The following is a 19,062-nucleotide window of genomic DNA, read 5'->3' as shown; positions in this document are numbered from 1 at the left end:
GGCTGTTTTTTGTTCCAGTTGGTATTTTTCACTCTGTTAACAAGAGATGTGCCTTCTGGGGAAAGAAATCAGCAGAGGGAGGAAAACAACAAGAATTAGTGGTTATCATCCCTCTCTATACCAGGTTACTCCATTCACTCAACCTCTCTTAGATTTTTTAACTCATCTTGGCTTAGTAGGTTGGACAGACATGGCACTGCAGGAAGAGGAGAGGAGAGCTTGTCTAGTGTTGAGACCTGGTGTTCTCTGGTCAGGCTGTGAATGTACATCTTTTTCCAAGCCCTGATCTCAGAGTAGCAGGAAAAAGCGCCATGGGCCAAGGGGGAGAACGTAACCTAATGGGGCAGAAGAGTTTGTTGTCTCACAATAATGGAGAAGGACAAAGAGAAAAGCTCTGAGATGCTCTAGTGTTTGAATCCTGCAGGCTTTGCTCAGTCCTGGTTGAGTAACAGTCCTGAAGTCAACAATGTCCTGGCTAAGTTAGTGGGACTTTTGCCTGAGCAAGGACTTTGGTATTGGGGAACTAATATTAGAGGTGAAAAATGCTTGATCTGTTGTGTGACCAGTGCAGGCTGAGCCCCTCCATTTATCTCATGACCTTTAGTGATCCCCCCCCCCCCCAAGATCAAGGTGGAAATGGCTGTACTCTTTAGGATTTGGACCGACAGCATCAACCAGGTCCTTCTATAAAGATGACCTCATGAACCTTGTGTGTGGATTTACCTGTGTGTGGATTTTTCAGATGAGACCTCAAAAGCTGAAGTGCTATCTGCTGCGTGTAGGGATTTGATATTTGCTGAAAGCCTTTGGCTTACAGACCCAGATAGTTGTTTAGACCGGGGGGTCATCTGTTTATGAACTGTTAAGCATTATTATTTATTGTTTCTAGTGGTACCCATATCTGTGTCCAGTGGGTCCCCAACTGCCAGAACAGATGCAATTTAGGGGGAAGGGTACAACATGTTAATGAAAGATCCAGGTGAGTTAGGTCTCATGTTGACAAAATTAAGCTAATTTGTATACACATGATAATGAAATTCTTCATGTGAAACATAGCAGAAATGAATCTTCAAGAAGAACTTCAGTGCCAAAAAGATAGGGACTTTGCGGATGAGTTCAGAAAAGATTTTCCAGGCAGAGTTATATAAAAAGCTGATAAATAGACCTTCAAGGCTATCCCCATTATCAGGGAAGAAGATTCAGAACAAGATGAAGGTAGATAAGTAGAGAGGACCTGAGGTTTTTGAAAGCAACAAGTTAAATTCAACTCACTACTACTAGGAGCACCAGTAGAGAGATCCTGAAGGTTGGTGTGTGACATTAATCAAAACACTGAACAGGAAAGATGACTGTAGCAGCAGCATTTTGGATGGACTAGAAAGGGCAATACAGTATATGGGAGGATGGAGAAGCAGATGTTATAGTAAATAAGAAAGCTTGTGAACTTGAATGAGAGAATTAGCAGCAGGGCAAGGAAGTGAAGAATAGATCCAGTGGTATTTGTGGATAAAGAAGCACCAGAATTTGCAACCGTAGAAGTTGTACCTTCCTTCAAAACAGGGCAGACAGCAAGGAAGTCATGGAATCTGTTGAGGCTGCCTATGGAGCTCCTGTAGGATAGACTTTGGTTAGCAAGCAGCATGCATGCCACTTTCTAATGTTGTGAATTTTTTACAGAGTTTAACTGTGTAGATACTTTATGGATCTACACTACTTCATTATCACATATATATTGGTCTATGCTATGGTGTGATTTGCAAGCTAAGTGGTGTTGGGGGTAGTTAATATGTGGCTGGAGACATCTGAAAAAGATCAGGTACTTCAGGAATTGGCACTAGTGTTTCAATTAGTGATGCTCTCTTCTCTGAATCAATACTGAATGCAGCACCCAACCACTGTTATGAATTTACGCTCCCTTTTAGAATAAGACCTATAACTGAGGCTCATCAAAAACCTAACAAGGCTTTTCTGCAGGAAATGTCAAGAGGAATGGCAACTCAAGTCAGTTTTCTCTATCTGTTGAATCGCATATAGCCTCAGTTGCAGAGTATTCCTCGCCTTCTCTTCTGTTGCTGTGTGCTGTTAAACAGTTATCCCATTTTACCTTAGAAGTGACTGCATTTCAGTGGTGGGTGAAGAAATTCCTGTATGTGCAGTTTGTAAAGGACTTTGAAATTATGCAGGATTGCATACAATTTTGATCAACAGCTATAATGACTGCAGAACTGTAGAGGGAGTAAATCCATCTGTACTTTGATCCATCTTACTGGATACAACTCAACCATGAGTCTAGGAATTTGCTTATCTTATAAAAGACAGCAAAAGTTGAGGGGTAAAGACAAAGAAACAATTGGTTCCCTACACACCCTGTTTCTGACTGGTTACAATGCTGTAAAATGAGTTGCTTTATTAGTAACAATGGAAAACTGGTACAAGTGGGAGAGAAAGCAGAGCCAGAGCATCCTGGGGCATGCTGTGTCATTCCAGCAGGAAGTTTCTGTGGCAAACTGCACAGCAAAGGATTTTTATAAACCAAGATTCCTTCAGCTACAACCTCAAGCCAAGAGACAGACTCTTAGTACTTACAAGGACAGGGACATGCAGTTAAGTTAGGAAGACTTCCCTGGGGCTTGAGATGATCTTCAGCTTGTGGCATAATAGTTGGAGAAGGAAATGTGAGTAGGCCAGGAGTCAAAACCTCTCTTGAGTTTGAAAATCCTTCCAAAGCTGGCTGAGTTAGCCCCTAGCAGGGTCGCCTACTATCCCATTTTCGGAGTTATGGCATTTCTGGGTGCTGCTTGCAGTGCTGGTGTAACCCCATCCCTTGCATCCTGCTGCATGCTTCCCACTGGATGTGATATCCTGTGACTGATGTCAGTGTCTCCTTTCTTACCCACCCCTGCTTCTCCTGCACATGCCCAGGTTTGAAGCTTCTGCATGACATCTGGCAATGATGATTTATTTTGTGGGTAACCTTTGCTGAATGACTCGGGTTTGAAAAAGCAGAGAATGTTTTGCACCTCCTTATGCCTTTTGTTTGTGGTGTTTATTTATTTGGTCTTGATTCAAAAAAGCTGAGATTTGCTTAGAGATTTTCCAACTTCCTGTTTGTTTCTTTGACATGAAGCCCACCCCCTCCCCATCCTTGCCACCCCCAAAGGAAACGGGAAGTGCTGCCTCTGTCTCTGAAGCAACCGGCAGCCTACATCGTAAAAATCCCAGAGAAATCCTAACATGCAGGAAAAGCCTATTTCCATTACCTTTAGCGGAGGTAGAAAACCGGTTTCTGTTAACGTGAAGCCACTGACATTCACAACAGAAAAGTCCCTTATAACATTAGGAATCTGATTTGCTGCTGTCTTTCTTCAGCCTTTCACCAGGATAGCTCCATTCATCTCAATGGCTCTGTAAGCTTGAAACAATGCTGTGGTGAATCTAACTCACACCCCTCTGTATCTGACAGCACCTGTCGAAGTGCATTTGGAACAGTTTCCAGTGGTGATTCTGTATGGTTTGGGCTGATTCCTGTAGCATGTTGGCACTGTTCTTTATCTGTAAGAATCGAAAAGCCAAACCAGACTTAAACCCACAGATGCACAGAGATCAATAAAATTGGTGCAATATGGATATGAGTTGGATGAGAAACACTGCTAAAAATATAATCCCAAATAGCAGTGGTGGTACCAATAATAATGGTGAGGAGGAGGTCAGGAAATCCCAGCTGAGGTTAAATTGGTCAAACTGAATTAACACAAAAATAAAAAATTACTTAAGGAGGTTGGGAAGGGAAGGATAGGAGTGGACCTAGATTTGAGTCTTAATGCCAAGGTTGAGTTAGGCCTAAGTCTTTCACGGAAAAGCACGTGGATGCTGTCCTATTTAATTCGGTGCGAGTCTGGGGCCAAGTCGTGGCTTCAGTAAAATAAAGGTTAGTGACACCAGCTCCTTCCAGAAGGAGCACGAGATTAACTTGTTCCTGCTAAGTGTTAAACAGATGCTCTTAATAATAAAGGGGTCCAGCTATTGTTAGTATTGCATGGCTTCTAGAGGCCATGATCAGGGATCAAAGCTCCTTTGTCCCGGGTGCTGTACACACAGATGAAAAAGCAGTCTCTGCTTTTCTTAAGGAGAGTGAAACTTGTGTCTTATTGCACTGTGCAGCATTTGACCACCGTACTGCCAGAGCACCACTGTAGGCTGTGATATTCGGGAACAACATCCTGTTCCCATTTAAATCAATGGTAAACTCCAAGTGATTTCATTTGGACCAAGAGCTGTTGAACCATTTAACGGTAGTACATTTTTGTTATAAGGAAAGTGCTTTCTGAATGCCAGGTGGGTGTCTGTAGGTTTCCATCTGCTAGGTAGCCTGCTCTGGTGGGTTTCTTATGTGCAGTCTCAGTGGATTTATGTATCCCCTTGAACTACAGGTAGTGATGTCCCTCCACTCTCTTCTGTTTGCATGCTGCAAACTGAATTTCCGCATGGCAGGAAATAAATTATCATTGAAAAAACAGACATAGGAGTGACACAAATACAGGACTTTATTCTGCACTGTCTTGTACTGGTGCAAAGGAAGTACGGAGTGGATATAAGGAGGCAGGTCTTAGGTCCTTGATTTCTACCCATTGCATTGCACAGTGAGCAGCGGGCCAGTGGAGCAGACCACAGTCTGACAAAATAAGACCCACTTTAATCATCTTCACTCACCCAAGAGGCTCCCTCTAGGAGATCCTAGCTTTCTTATATTGCCAATGAGATAATGAACTTTTTCAGAGAGCTAGCAGCTTGGTTTCTTGGGATAAAGCTAATAATAAATAAATAATAAATAATAAAACTAAGGACTTCAGTGTCCTCCCAACATTGGGCATGTTCAGGGCTGGAGGGTGGGTATGAGTGCCTTCATAAGGAGAATAAGCTGGGTTTGCAGCAGGTTTGGTCTCCTGAAGGGACAGGGTGGTTAATACAGAGGAGAAAAGCATTTCTCAGAGAAAGCTCAAAGCAGAATGGGCAGGGATCAGGAAACTTGGAAAATCTGTCTGCAGTTCTGGCTTTCCTGTGCCTTTATCCCTCCCTGACCCCTGATGCGTTTGGGAGGAGTATTGCTTCCCAGCCCCAGGCTGCTTTTCCCACGTGTGTGTGGTTTTTTTTCCCTCTCTCCTGCAGCTCAGTCAGTACCCTCACCTGCGGGAGGAGATGGAACGGATTGTTACTACCCACATTCGAGAACGAGAAGGCAAGACAAAGAATCAGGTAGGGGAGTATAGGCCCACTCAAGGGGAGGACAGGGAGGGGAAACCTTTAAGGGAACAATCTGAGATATAAAATAGAGACTGGCCTTTGCTCTGAAGTTGGGATCTGGAACTGAACTTCTTCAAGCTCAAGAGCATTTGACCACAAAGAACTTAAGGGAACTGTGAATATGGCTTATTGGCTAGTCCCACACATCTGCTGTTGCATATGTATGGTCTGTCCTTGTCTCTCACTTGCTCCAGTTGTCTTTGCCCTACAGGTCATGCTCCTGATAGACATCGAGTTGGCATACATGAACACAAACCATGAGGATTTCATTGGCTTTGCCAAGTAAGTGCCAATACACTCTGTTACCTTCTTCCCTCCTGACCACCTCCTCTGCTGCCTAACTGTTCTCCTAGGTGGGCTGATAGCAGTTTGTCCACAAGTTTTGATGCGGGATGGTGGAATAAGGCCTTTGACACAGGATGTTAAGAAAGAAAATAGACCTTTCCCAGAGGCGTATGAGCAGCTCTCGGAGTAGAGTCCTGACCACTCCCTGTCTTCATGTCTTCCTGCCTCCCCACCCTCAAGGCCAGCTGGGTTCTCAGTTGACTGGAGGGAGTGGGGGTTGTGTGTGGCACTTCACCCTTGCATGCTGTTTTCTTAGCTTCCCTCCAGAGTTTGGGAAGCAAGGAGTGACATTCAGGCTCTCTCATGGTATTGCAGAGTGATCACTAATGGTTGGAAATTAAAGAAACCCAAAGCTAGTGCAAGCTAAATTTTGAATGTCTCGTATATTGTTTTGTAGTGCTCAGCAGAGGAGTAGCCAGATGAGCAAGAAGAAGGCAGCTGGCAACCAGGTAAGCAGAGTTCCCTCCTATTTATTTCTGTAAGACAGATACATATTCAATTGGACAGACCATCACTTGAATGGGTATTGAGCCAGATATAGCAAAACTTCAAAGGTGTAAAGAGGTGGATGGGGAGAACACGAGAGAGCCACTTTTCAGTCCCAGAGAAATTGGTGTGATTACTATTAGGGCAGCTGGTGAGGGGAACAAAGAGGGAAGCACTGTGAAAGTATGTGGACTGTCCATTCTGTGCAGGAAAAGGTGATAGTGGATTTAGCGATATAACCTCACATGCTTTATATGGGCAGAAGGAGCTTCACTTCACATACACTCCCTACTGCTTTATGGATAATGGTGGATATCAAACCTAATATCCATACATGACTCATTTACTTCTCCCAGCTGTGCTGACCTTTTGCAGAGGTGAGAAATGGAGACAAACTCTCTCTGAATTTGTGGGTGCAGATGCAACTTCACAATAAAAAAAGGGGGACAAACTCTCTCAAATGGGGCTTTTAAAGCCAGCGTCTCAAGGAGACTTTGGCATTCATCAACCATGCTTAGGAAGGGCATCCTTGCAATGGAATGCATCTTTGGAAGAGGAGAGCAAATGGAGAAAAAAGCAACGGCAAGGAGCATGCTTGCTCTCAGAATCCAGGAGGTTAAAGATACCTTCCTCTCCTAGAGCTACTTGGAGAATCCCAAGATTATGTAAGCTGGAAGATCCTACAGAAAAAGAACAGCAGTAGACGAATGCAGGCAAGAGTCCTTCCCCAGGCCCAAGTGCTCATCTGAAGTGAACTTTCCTCAAAACATGTATGCCCACCTTTCCATGAGATGCAGTTAGAGTTTCAGAGCTCCTGGCAGGTAGGCTAGCAGGTTCAGCTGGACCATTGTCCATTCTACTGAGGCCATTTTGAAGGGTTTTACAGGGTACTGTCTTAGCTGCAGGGAGCTCTATCCTCTGAAAAGCACCAGCAGGGAACTCACCATTACTTTCAAACAGCTCTAAGAGTGAATTCATTTCTATTTTGGGTGTGGATCAGCATATAAATAGCTTTTGCTTTCTTTTTCTTTAGCAGATCTTATTTTGGGATGCAGGGTCTCTGTTGGTTTTGCATTTGAGGTGCTATTTGGTAAAAGATTCAGATTAATTTTTGAGCTTTTTTTTCTTCTGCTCCTGCTTTCCTAGTAACAATATCTCCTCTCTTTGCTCCTCTTTTTTCCTCTCTGCTTTGCTGCTGTTGCTATGGTTCCCCTTTGCAGGATGAGATCCTGGTGAGTAGAAGGCCTCTCAGCAGGCTGTGCTAATGAGCATCAACGTTGCATCTGGAAAGGCCAGGAACAGCACTTAGATCATTCCATCTGTTACAAAAATGGGGGGAAGTGGTAGCTAATATTAGACAAAGATGAAGTGGAAATGGGGAGCATTTCCTTGGCTTTCAAAAAAGAATATAACTGGAGGTCATTCAATACAAAATCAAGATCCGGGTTTAGCTTCAGTGTCTTATTCTGTTAGCGAAGGGAATTGAACCACTGTGAATTTTTAACAATGCATGTGAAGGGAAAGGTTGGGCATCCATGTACTCTTAAACACAGATATATGTAATGAATGCACAAGCATAGGCAGTGTATACATATTTATTAACTTTCAAACACCAGTATGATCATGTCTAATATTTTTAATGTACAAACTCACTTTTAACATGTATATATTCTCTACTGTATATATAGGCTAATGCACACATATACAGTAATGTATACACACATACATAAAGCATGCAATGACACACACTTGCAGTGGTGCACATATTTATTTATATAGATATGTGGATTATATATTTAAGCTATTGCAATCATGTATTCTTTCTGCTAATTCAGGGATGTTCAACCTCTAGCCCATTGGCCAGATCTGGCCCCCAAAACCATGTAATCTGGCCCACGGGGCTTCCTTTTGGATCTTTAGGGAGCCTGGAAGGCTGTGGCTTTTCACACTAGATCAGGCATGCAGGCTTGTGTGGGGCCTGATCCAAACATGCAGGGCTGGGCAGAGGGGGCTCGAGCCCTGGATCATGATCCTGGCCAGGCAGGGGTGGTACAGGGCCCCAGGTCTCAATCCCAGCATACAGAAGTTGCGTGGGGCCTGATCTGGCTCACAGGCTGGCCCTACACCATTCATCTGGCCTGTGGGCCAAAACTGTGAGCATCCTTTGTGTCACAATAAACTCATATCGATTTAGAGTTTCAGGCTATCCTAAATAACAGTCTCTTAGCTTGTTTACATAGGTGAATTTATATACCCATGTACACTAATGCCCGCCTATTTGCTAACAAACACATACATCCACCTAATTAGTCTCATACATTTGAATCTTGTGCATGAATTCCAGATGCACCCTTGTCCCCAGATGCTCATGTCTTCTTGTGTTGCTAAATTATTTGGTTCTTACTTGCCTGCTCTGCTTTTCCCCTTGAATTGCCTCCCATTGTGCTCTGTGAAGCACTCCACTTGAGACCCAAGTAGTGGGAGAGCTCCTCATGCCTGGCATGCTGAATGGTGTGCTTCCTTCATTGATCTTTTTAGGTGTGGTCTTTTTCACTTATAAGAAAAGTGTTCCTGTAACTTGGTTTCCAAGGATTGTGCCAAGGTCTGAGGTTCTTTCTGCTGTAGTTCTTCTTCCCCTTATCTCCCTTTCTCTTGTCTTTTGGCAGAGGGTGTAGGCTCCAGGACAACCAGGGTTGTCTCCTGTCTCTCTTTTCTTGCCTGACACTTCTGCTTGGACACAGGTCCAGACTGACTAGCCTGGGAGCACCAAATGATCAAGGGGCTTTTGGGAGGAATAGAGAGACTGGTAGTTTTGGTCTTGTTGGCGTTGGTCTGTGCCTGTAGGGACACCCTCTACTCTTCCTCACTGTTTGGAGAGTTAGGCTACTGGGGCCATTTTAATGCTGGTGTTTTCTATTTCTTCAGGTGATCCGGAAGGGCTGGCTCACCATCAACAACATTGGGATCATGAAGGGTGGCTCCAAGGAGTACTGGTTTGTCCTGACCGCTGAGAACCTCTCATGGTATAAGGATGATGAGGTGAGCGGCTCAGTCTCCAGGTTGTTGTGACTTTGTGTCTTCAGAGCCCAGTTCTCAGAGAAGCTGAACATCTTTCAGCTCCAGCTGACTTTAGTGGCTGAGCATTTTGCAGGATAAGTTCCATATATCTGCTGAATGTTATTGGTACATCTGTGTATTGAATACCAGCTTCTATAAAGCAGCCTACACTTTTACCTGGAGTGACCCCATCTGTCCACATCCATCTTGTCCCAAGAGCACATGCCACAGGATGAGGGGCTGTAATTGGGGTTCCATGTTACCTTGCAAGATGTGATGTGATATGAATCCCAAGGAACTTTGGGTGAAACTTGGGATGGAGGGAAAGCAGGGAAGGAGTTTGTGCAGTGCAGTGAAGTCCTGCACAGCAGGTACATCCTGCACATGTTAGCACTGAAACAATTTCTGTCTTCTCCTTTCCCTGCATCCCATGAATTTTTAATCTTGTTTTAAGCTCTCAGTAGAGCCTTGACTTTGCTGCACAATTGGAATGAGGATAGTTTCTTTTTAACTATGAAGGTCACTGCATTAGTTTGCATGTAGCTTGCCTGGCAATGAAAAAAAAACACAATTGGAATTACTGCTTTGGAGTCCATGGATCAGTGGACAGCACTTTTTCTGCCTGTGACAAGTAGACTCATTGGAGGGATGGATGGGTATGTACTCTGAGACCAAAGGCCTTGTGGTACTTTTAGAGGCAGCTATGGTGATTTATTGACTAAGAAAAGTGGTTGAGCTTGACTTCTCTTTTGAGACCAAAAAGTGATGTCTGACCTAGTTGGGTGAGCATTAGAGTGGGATCTGTGGGTTTAAAATCCTAACACAGATATGAGTATGAGCACCTATGACTATGAGTAAATAATTTAATCTCTCCATGCCTCATCTCTTTTCTTATGTGTAAACAAAGAATGTTTGTTGGGCTGAGCAATTAATTCATGTTTTTGAAGTCTAATGAATGTGGAAGTTCTGAGTATTGTTATTAGTAAACCATAATGGAATATGCAGAAGATAACTTGGCAAATAGTGTGGACCTGCAGCATACAGTTGCTTTAAAAACATATCCCTGAATGTTGGGAATCCTTGCTTTCCAGGATTTTATTTACCATTCAACCAGAGATGTTAGCTGCCAGAATAATGTCTGACTTGAAGTTAATATTATTATTTATTCATTGGTGACCTACAATATGACACTCCGTGTACAAGATGTAAAGGAAGAGAAGATCTTTGCCCCATGCTTCTGAGTAGTGGGAAAAGCAAGATAATCAGAATGGTATGATTTTAAGAGTGAATATTACACAATGAATACAGATGTGGCAGTAGAGCAGTTAAGGCATCTCACTTAAATGCTGCAGATGCACAGTAGTTTGAAGCCTTGCTTTGGACTGATATTGAAGATGTAGCTGTAAATGGATACCTGGTCCTTCAGGCCATGGAGGCAAGGATTGCTGGACATGATACAAGCCACATGACTCCCTTGTGTGCTGTTGGCTACTAAATCTGGTGTACCTTAACCACACTAGTGTAATGGACTTTTAGGCCCAGGGCAGCACTTGACCCTATCACCAAATAGTGTCGGGGTCAGAAACACCTTGATGGATCAGTACAAATGCTTTCAGGTTAAGACTAATTTGCTTTTCTAAGCACTGGTTCCAAACTGCTGGTCAGAAAGAAAAGAGGCCTTGCACCTTGTACCACTATTTGCACCTTAGCAAGATGCCTGTAACCTGCTGCCAGGCCAGAATTTTTCAGTTACTTACATCAGTGGGGATGTTTAACACTGGCTTTGCACAAAAGGAAACAACAACACAATACAGCAGGGAATTGGGTCCCAAATGTCACTCCTGCAAATGAGCTAGTTAGCCTTAGTTTGACTGGGCAAACACCAATCCCCTAATTAGCAAGGGACTGAGAATGAGAATGTCCTTTCCTAAATCTTTGTGATCCGTTCCGTCATACAGAGCTGATTGGCATAACAGTGCCATCTCATTGTTATTTGTACAGATCAGATGGTTATAAGGCTTGAGTACTGTTTTAAATTAAAATCAGCTTCTGCATCTGGATTTCAGAGATGACCAGAGCCCTCTGTTTCTCTGCCCCAGAGAGGAAGAGGGCTGTGATTTGAGGGGCATAATCTATGTTAATAGACCCCAGCTGTATGGGACAGGGAATGGGCATCCCTTTTATCCAGGGGAAAGGCAGCCTTGGGGGTGAGTAACAGCTGGAGGTCTGCACTGCTTCCCTTCTGCATGGCAAGAGGCAGAACCACCTAATTAAAACAGCTCCTACCAGCCAGCATCCCTTAAATAAATGCAGGGAGACCCAGTGCTGACGAGGCGGGAGAAAGAAGTCTTTGTTTAAACGGGGACAGGCATGGAAGAGAAGGGGGAGTATGTTTTCATTTCTGATTTTCCCCCTCCCCTCTCACTCCTACTGCCCCCCTTTCACCAGTTCAGCTCCTTGATGTCTGGCCTCTGGGGAGGGGAAAGGAAGTAACTTCCACTTGGATTCCATGGCCATGCTTAGCTTAGAGAGTCCGTCTATTTTGGCGGCAGCTTGAAAGCCCCAGGATTTAGCATTCCCATCCTAAACTTCAGTCCCACACATGGGACCTATGGCTGACTCCACCCTTTAGGGCCTCTCTGCCCTGGGTGGGAATGGTAGTCTCTACTGTCTAGGTGTTTTTGCCCCTTCATGAGAAGAGGCCGTCTATTCTCAGATGTCACATGAAAATGGGTCAGATTCTATCCTTTTAGAATCTAACCTTGGATCCTGCTCCCTTTCAGATATGACCATCTCCATAGCTCTGTTGCAGATCGTCTCTCATCCTCCCACTGGTGGAGGAATTTGTGCATCTCTGTCCTTCCTTCACAGTTTGGAGAGGAGCTGGTATCTCAAGGCCCTATAGTTACCCTCCATGCTTTTGTTAAAAGCTGCAGCCTGGAGCATATAATTCAGTTGCTGTTTGGGCACACAAACCCTGTGACTTCTGTGCTTCTGTTGAGTTGTCAGACCCAGCTCCAGTGTGCCGCGGCAAGTGGCCAAAGGAAAGGAGACTGTTTAAAGCACAGCAGAGTGCCTAGTACTGGTGGTGGAGGAGCTGGCTGCAGAATTTTGGGCATCTGGTTGAAGAGGGCTAGTGGAGGGGGACCCTCGGGGTTGCGGGGGGAGGATGATCACAGGGTGAAACTGGGTTAGGCTAGCACTTGTGGAAAGTTGGGGTGGGTGGAGTGGATATCAGCCCCTCCCTACCCGGTTATGGCAGGGCTAGACTGCAAAACCAAGTGGAGACATCTGGGCCCTATTAGAGAAATACCAACCTTTCCACAATGCTGGTTTGTTTTCTCTTCCCTTCCCCCCCCCCCCAAAGAAAAGAATTGGAACTCTGAAGTGTCTTAAAGGGCCCAGCGTCGAGCATTAGTGAAGACGGGGCTCCTGCTGCTCTGGAGAAGGCGGCTGAAGCATGCTGGGGGAATGGGAGGGGAAGGGAGAGAACAGGCCAAGTGGGGGTGGAAAGCTGGCTGCTTGCTCTGCCCAGCTGCCAAGAGCCCTCTTTTGGGTTCTCTCAGTTTTTCCTCCAGTTTCTTTCCTGTGAGTCAGTTGCCTGTCCCATGGAGAGCCATGGTATGGGTCTGCTGTCCTGGTATATGTGTGGCCAGGATTTTGGAAGCTCCGGGGGGTCTGCACCTTTTAAGTGCTGCTGGGATTTGTTAACGAGACGTTTGGGGAAAGCAAGAGAAAGGGAGATAATGTACTGGCAACTCTGTGAATACACTGAACATTAGCCCGTAATATAAAGGGCAGTCTCGCTAGTCTTGGAGGCTATTGCATCCCTATGACAGAAATAGTATCTGTGGCTCTGTAACATCTGGAGGTACTGGATATTCAGTTATCACAGAAATGGGCCTGGCATGAGAATCTGCATAGAACTGGAGTCTTTCCATGTAATCTCCATTAGAGACCCATGAGACCCACCCAGTTTTATGGTAGGATTTGGGGCTTTTCCTTTTGCTTTTAAGGAAGCAATAGGCACTAAGCCCTGCTACAGCTGACAGTGCAGAGCTCTGACATGGTAATTTCATAAACAAGATGTAACTGATGTTTGTTATCTAGTTCCTATCAACAAGGCCTAGTTCCCACTACAGTGACCCCATGGGACTCACCCAGTTACACAGTAGGAATTGGGGCTTTGCATTAGGCATATCTGAGAGTGCACATACATTTGAATACACACGTTGTTGTGTACCCCTGAGTGTTTGCACACCTTGTATTCACCAATCTGCTTCCTCCTATGTGTGGGATGTTGGGTGTAAATACACTGTGTAATCAGATCTTCTATCTTTACTTGTACAAAACTCCTACTAGAGGTTAGCTTGAATACAATCTAAGAAGTGCAACCTGGTCCAGGCATATTTGAGGGCAGCAGTGTAGCTCCACAGCTGAGTGCATGCATGTGTGTTTGTGGGAGAGGCGGCTTCCTTTAGTGCAGGGTGGAATCTGCTGTTGGAAACCTCCTTTATAGGGCATTAGAATTAAAGTTCTGAGTGTGGATTGCATATATGAGGAATGATGTATTTGTGATTTGTATGTGTGCAAGTGGAGGTCAGTTTTTCATGTCTGTGGGAACAGTGTATATGAATAAGTAGAGCTGAATTTCTGAATCTCAGAGCTGAATTCTCCAGCTCTGCAGGAAAAAAAAAAAAAAAAGGTTATGAAATCCAGTTTTTAGCCAGATTGCTTTTAGCCATTATCTCCGTTATAACTCCATGCTGATGCACATCAGAATGTCATGAGGATATGCATGCATATGTATGTGTGACTGGCATGAGAATGCATGTATATGTGTGCTCTGGATGGCCTGGGCCTGTGTGTGAATATGCTGTGATGGAGAATGGTATATGCAAATGGTATGAGGCAGGAGGTAGGTCATATCTGTGAGACCATGTATGTTTGGTGTGTGTGTGTGTGTGTGTGTGACTAATATTTGGGTATGTGCATTTGGCTGGTGTTAAATGTCTGGGTGCATGAATGGCATGTGTGCACGCACAGGAACAGTGTTCATATGTCTTTGAGTGGGGGGAGGGGTGTGATGGGGGATATTTCACATGCTTCAGTGAGGTTGTTTTGATTCCTGCTGGATCAAAGTTGTGCCCTACCTCTTCATTACACTGTCTTCATACCTTCCTTTTCTTCCATCATTGAAGCACACAGGCAGATGCTCCTTGGTGGGAGATGTGACCTTATTTGCATATTTTTAGATATCTACACTTTACATATCAGACCCTGGCTTATTTCCATTTCTAGCTAGAAATGGGGTTATGCTACATTTCCCTCTAAGCCCCATTTTCAGAAACAGTTTTCTATTGCAAAATGAACCTCTTGCATAGTAAGGCCCAAATTCAGTCAATTGAAACCCTCTCTGTCCTTTCAAGCCTCACTAACCGTCAACATTGAGCTACAATAGGGGTGATGGCTGTAAGCAGTATGGCCATAAACTGGATTTCGTAACCTTTTTTCCTGTAGAGTTGTTTCTGCTCTAAGATTCAGCCTTCCTCTGTTCTTATACTGGTCTCAGAATCTCTCTCTATTTATTACCTCCTTTTTTCTCTTTTTTTCATTCATTTACTCTTTTGGTCTCTTTCATTGTTCCAAGTGTTCCTTGCTTCTTCCTTTTCTCTCTGTCACACACACACACACACACACAAGTTCATTATCTGTCCCCTCCCCAATCCACACCTTAAAAAAAGAAAGAAAAAAAGAGCAGAACCAAATTTAAAGGAACCATAACTCCCCAAATCTCCAAGTCCAATGTTCATTATTTTTAATAACCAAATCTATGTACAACATGAAATACACCCCCCCAGCCACTTCCTTCTGTTTAATCTCCCCTCCTTTTACAAAGGGTTGCTAGCAAGGCACTGTGCAACTGTAATGCTGTCAGGTGAAAGCCCCTGTCTCTTTAGTCTGTGCTCCTATAGCAAAGTTGGCATGAGAGAGACAATCCATCCTGTGCAACTAGCATGTGAAATCAAAGAACCAGCTGCGAAGAGGGGATGAGGAGAGATGGAAGGAATGACAGAGAATGCAGGTAGGAAAGTGAATAGCAGCAGGTAAAGGTGATGGTTAGATGCAGATCTAAGAGGCTATTTTACAGCAGGCCCACAGAGGTGGGCAAGTTTAACATGCAGCTCTCACACCCCAGTGTTTCCCTCTGCCATGCAGGCGTTTCCATCCCTGTGCGGCATCAGCAGTGTGTGTGGTGTATCCCAGCACAGCCTAACCAATGTGCAGACTACTGTACAATCTCGTAGTCCTGAACAGGTAGTCTGAACACTGGGCAGACGGAGTGGAGCCTCTGTGTCCAGATCTCCGGCTAGCAGCAGCGCATTAATTCTTCCCCTTTTCTGCCTCTGGGCTGCTGCTTTGCGGACAGAGAGAGGGTGAGGGAAAGTCCAAGTCCCGCATGAAGAAACCTCCGCTGGCAGCTCGAAAGAAGGGGAATCATTTCCTGCCTGCTCCTCAGATTAAGCAAACTGTCAAACCCCTTTCTCATCCAGCGTTGACATCAGAAGGCAGATGCCCCGTTTTCCCCAGGCATGTCATACCTTTAAAAAAATAAAAAATTACTGCAGTTCGAACCAAGAAGAAGTTGTTTCTGAATCTTGGCCATAGGACAAATGTGCAGAGTTCGTTGCGTTATTCAACCCCCCCATATCTGGCGCCGTAGTTGGTGGCAGCGGGAGGGAGGCTATTGAGGCCCGATGTATCCTGATTTCCTTCTGTCCAATTCTCAGCCCTGCAGAATGTTGCTCTGCCCCGGGTCCGGTGCAAAGGACAAACGAGACCAGCCTTCGCTTCCAAGCCCACAACAAGGGTCCTTTGACCCGTGTTGGCCAGTTGCCTTTACAGCTAGCCTCTGGCTACTGTGGGAGCAATCTGAGCTCCCTCCTTCTCTTCACCCCGCCTGCCCCCACTGTTTCTGGCACTTGCCATGCCTCTGTCCCTCCCTCTTCTGGTCCTTGCTCCCTCCCTTCTCTTGCTTCCCTTCTGTCCTTCTGCCTCAATTGACGTGGCAGTGGAAAGCTAACTAGACTCGAGGGAGGAGCTTGCCGGCTGCTGGGAAGGTCAGGGGTCCACAGGAAGTGAGCCGTCTGACGGATAAGGTTGCGCGGGGGAAAGGAAGGTTCCATACCTTGGATGGAAACTTGAGGAATTTCGTCTTCTCTCCGGTGTTCAGCTCCCATGTAACGATTCCAGATGTTCCCTGGGCCATGTGGTTCACTTCCTCTTTTGTGCTGCAGGGATAAAGAGGGCTTTATGTGTAATATATGACCCATCGGCACACCAGAGAGGGGGAGCCAGGGAGGACAGTTTAAATCTATGGCTAAAAACACAAACACTCAAAACTCCTGCCTTGTCCTTAAGCAGCTACCCACATGGTGAGTGGGGCTGGTGTCTGTCTGCTTCCCCAGGGAGATTAGAACATGTAGCACTTCACCTTTTCAAGAAAATGTGCAACTAATCCCTGCTCAAGTGCAGAGATTGAAGGGAGGTGCAATGTCCTTCTCCTGCCCTGGAATTGTCAGTGCCTAGTTCAGCCTTGATTAGAATCCTGGCCACTATAGTCTCTGTAAGCATTGTGCCACCTAAAAAATAACCAGGGTGTAGGAACCCTGCAGCTATATCCTTTCCACTCCCAATCACCCTTGGCATGCCCTCTGAAAGCCTCGTGCAGGGGCATATATAGCATGTAGTACACACCAGGAAGCCCTCTGTGTTTAGGCATATTTCTATTGGGCATGGAGGCCTTAGGCCTTGCTGCCCACATACAAATTGCACGTGTTAAACTTAGCAGTTTCTAAACAAAATTAATCAGATTGGTGTATACTTCTATGTGGGTTCCTTCATTTCAGTGTGTGTTGTTTATTTCAGGTTAACTTAAATCTGTGACAATAAGCCTGGTTGAAAATGAAATGTGCCAATGTAATCCCTTTTGCATCAGTTTGACTTAAATCAGTCTATAATTGCACTATATGTTGAGCCATTGAACTTTTTTGTGTAAACAACCCTTACTGCACTATAGGAAGGTCACTGTGCCTCATGCTTGTGTGAAGTAACTGTAACTGTATGGTGCCAGTGATTCAGGCTGTCAGTGATGAACCCAAGTGCTGCTGTGTTTAGGAAGGAGCTGGCTTTGAATGTGTGTATGGTACAGATAACTGGGATTTCTTCAGGAAATACAGTTCAATAATTAATCTCCCCTTCTCAGCGTGCAATATTGGCAGAGATGAGAGGGCACAAGGAATGGTCAGAGTTATTTTGAAGGGGTAATGGAGCCAGAAGCAGGTGGGTGGGGATAGTATTTCTGTTAGTGTAGTCTGTTTAAAAAAAAGATGCACCCATTTTCATGTTTTCATATGAGCTGCGTTTATTATTTCCATGAGTGTTTCCCTACTATCCCACTATTTATATTCAGAGTTGCAATATTATTATTATTATTATTATTATTATACATTTAAATAGCAACTCTCATCACGATGGAAACATTGCCTGTATGTTATGTGCAAGGAATCCACTGAAATGCAGCCGCCTCTTGGGCAAAACAGCAGTTTGCTTATGCACTATATACTATCAGTTTAAGATGGGAAAGCAAAACAAATGACCACAGAATGGGTAAAAGCATGATTCAGGTAGAAGAGAACTGCTAAATCCTAGGTGTGGCTACCAAAACAATAGAGTGGAAAGGTTATAATGCAAAATACATAGGTTATTAACCAAAACTTTTCTTTGATATTCTGATATTTTAAAACTTAGTTAAAGCTATATTTATAGTGATCTTGACATTTGATAGCGTGGCATCTCAGACCAAGAACTAGAACATAAACTATATGCCAGGGTCACTTTACTTACTACTGAAATTATATTTTTGTTTAAAAGTTTCCCTCATCCTTTCTAGCTAAATGCTAACCTTGCTTTATATGCAGCTCTCACTGACCTGTTTTTATCTTGGAGAAGGTGCTATGTGGACTCACTGCCAGAAATGATCAGTCTTGATGATCTCATGGTGTTGTGACTCACATTAGAAGCTCTCTGGTATACTTGTAGCTTTTTCAAAGTGACTTTTGGCTTGGGGAGTTTGAGTGGATAATTCTGGTGGGAATATAGGAATTGTTAGACCAGCGGGCCACCTTCTATAGATTTCCATCTCTCACAGTTACCAAGTACCTAACACTTCAGAGGAATAACCATTATGTATGTGCACCCCCCCCCCAAGGGGGGGGGGGAACCAGGTGTTTAATAAAGGGTAGGCAGTTTTTTAACTTGGATTTCTGACTTTATACAATGGGGAGGAATGCTCTCCAAACTGATGGCTGAAATCCCCACCTCCCTGCATATGCTGTTCATCCCAAGATTTAATAACTTTTATTTAAGATTTCTGAATTAATTTGCTGGCCTTATTGTGTAAGCAGATATTGCTCTGTTTCTGGCTTTTCTATTGGCTCACCGTGTGACCTGAAGCAAGTTGCTTAATTTATCTATATCCTATCTATAAAATACCATTACCCCTCACCAGTCTTGCAGCAGCGATATGCACCTGAACTCATCAATATTAGCAAAGTCCTGTGAGATCCTCTGTTATATACAGGGCATATCCACATGTGACATGTAGCAATGTGCTATGGTGACATATTGTCCATGGGCATCTACATGTGACCAGCAGCTACTTTGCTGCAGCGACACGCTCCCCTAGTGTAGCACGCTGCTATGGCAAAGTAGCTGCTAAAAATAACGGAGCACTGCTACATGGGCTGTTACTGCACCATGATGTAGAAGTACTAAATGGGATGCAGAGGGTAGTAATTGATGCCAGTCACC

At 44.4% G+C, this 19,062-nt stretch overlaps 1 protein-coding gene and 1 long non-coding RNA gene across 17 annotated transcripts in view; both read left to right on the top strand.

Moving 5' to 3' along the window:
* The window catches only part of DNM1 (dynamin 1), a 102,087-nt gene that overhangs the window by 54,477 nt on the left and 28,548 nt on the right, over window positions 1–19,062 (top strand). For 14 of the 16 annotated variants that reach the window (XR_002102175.1, XR_002102174.1, XR_002102173.1 and 11 more), the window contains exons 11-15: window positions 5,167–5,253; window positions 5,513–5,583; window positions 6,044–6,095; window positions 7,353–7,364; window positions 9,058–9,171. Coding sequence is in view for 12 of the 16 variants with exons in the window: in XM_019540718.1 (XP_019396263.1) it covers window positions 5,167–5,253; window positions 5,513–5,583; window positions 6,044–6,095; window positions 7,353–7,364; window positions 9,058–9,171 (336 nt within the window). In the remaining 4 variants the exon portion in view is untranslated. The remainder of the gene's footprint in view (window positions 1–5,166; window positions 5,254–5,512; window positions 5,584–6,043; window positions 6,096–7,352; window positions 7,365–9,057; window positions 9,172–19,062) is intronic. The other 2 variants (XM_019540716.1, XM_019540713.1) reach the window with 1 other exon arrangement.
* The window catches only part of LOC109313911, a 13,648-nt gene continuing 8,832 nt past the window's right edge, over window positions 14,247–19,062 (top strand). Inside the window, exon 1 of the long non-coding RNA XR_002102179.1 lies at window positions 14,247–14,258. This is a non-coding gene — a long non-coding RNA (uncharacterized LOC109313911). The remainder of the gene's footprint in view (window positions 14,259–19,062) is intronic.

This window comes from Crocodylus porosus, unplaced genomic scaffold (genome assembly GCF_001723895.1).
Source record: "Crocodylus porosus isolate Cpor-Errol unplaced genomic scaffold, CroPor_comp1, whole genome shotgun sequence".
NCBI lineage: Eukaryota > Metazoa > Chordata > Crocodylia > Crocodylidae > Crocodylus > Crocodylus porosus.
Note: the sequence above shows the minus strand (reverse complement) of the source record. Positions and strands in the feature narration are given on the sequence as shown.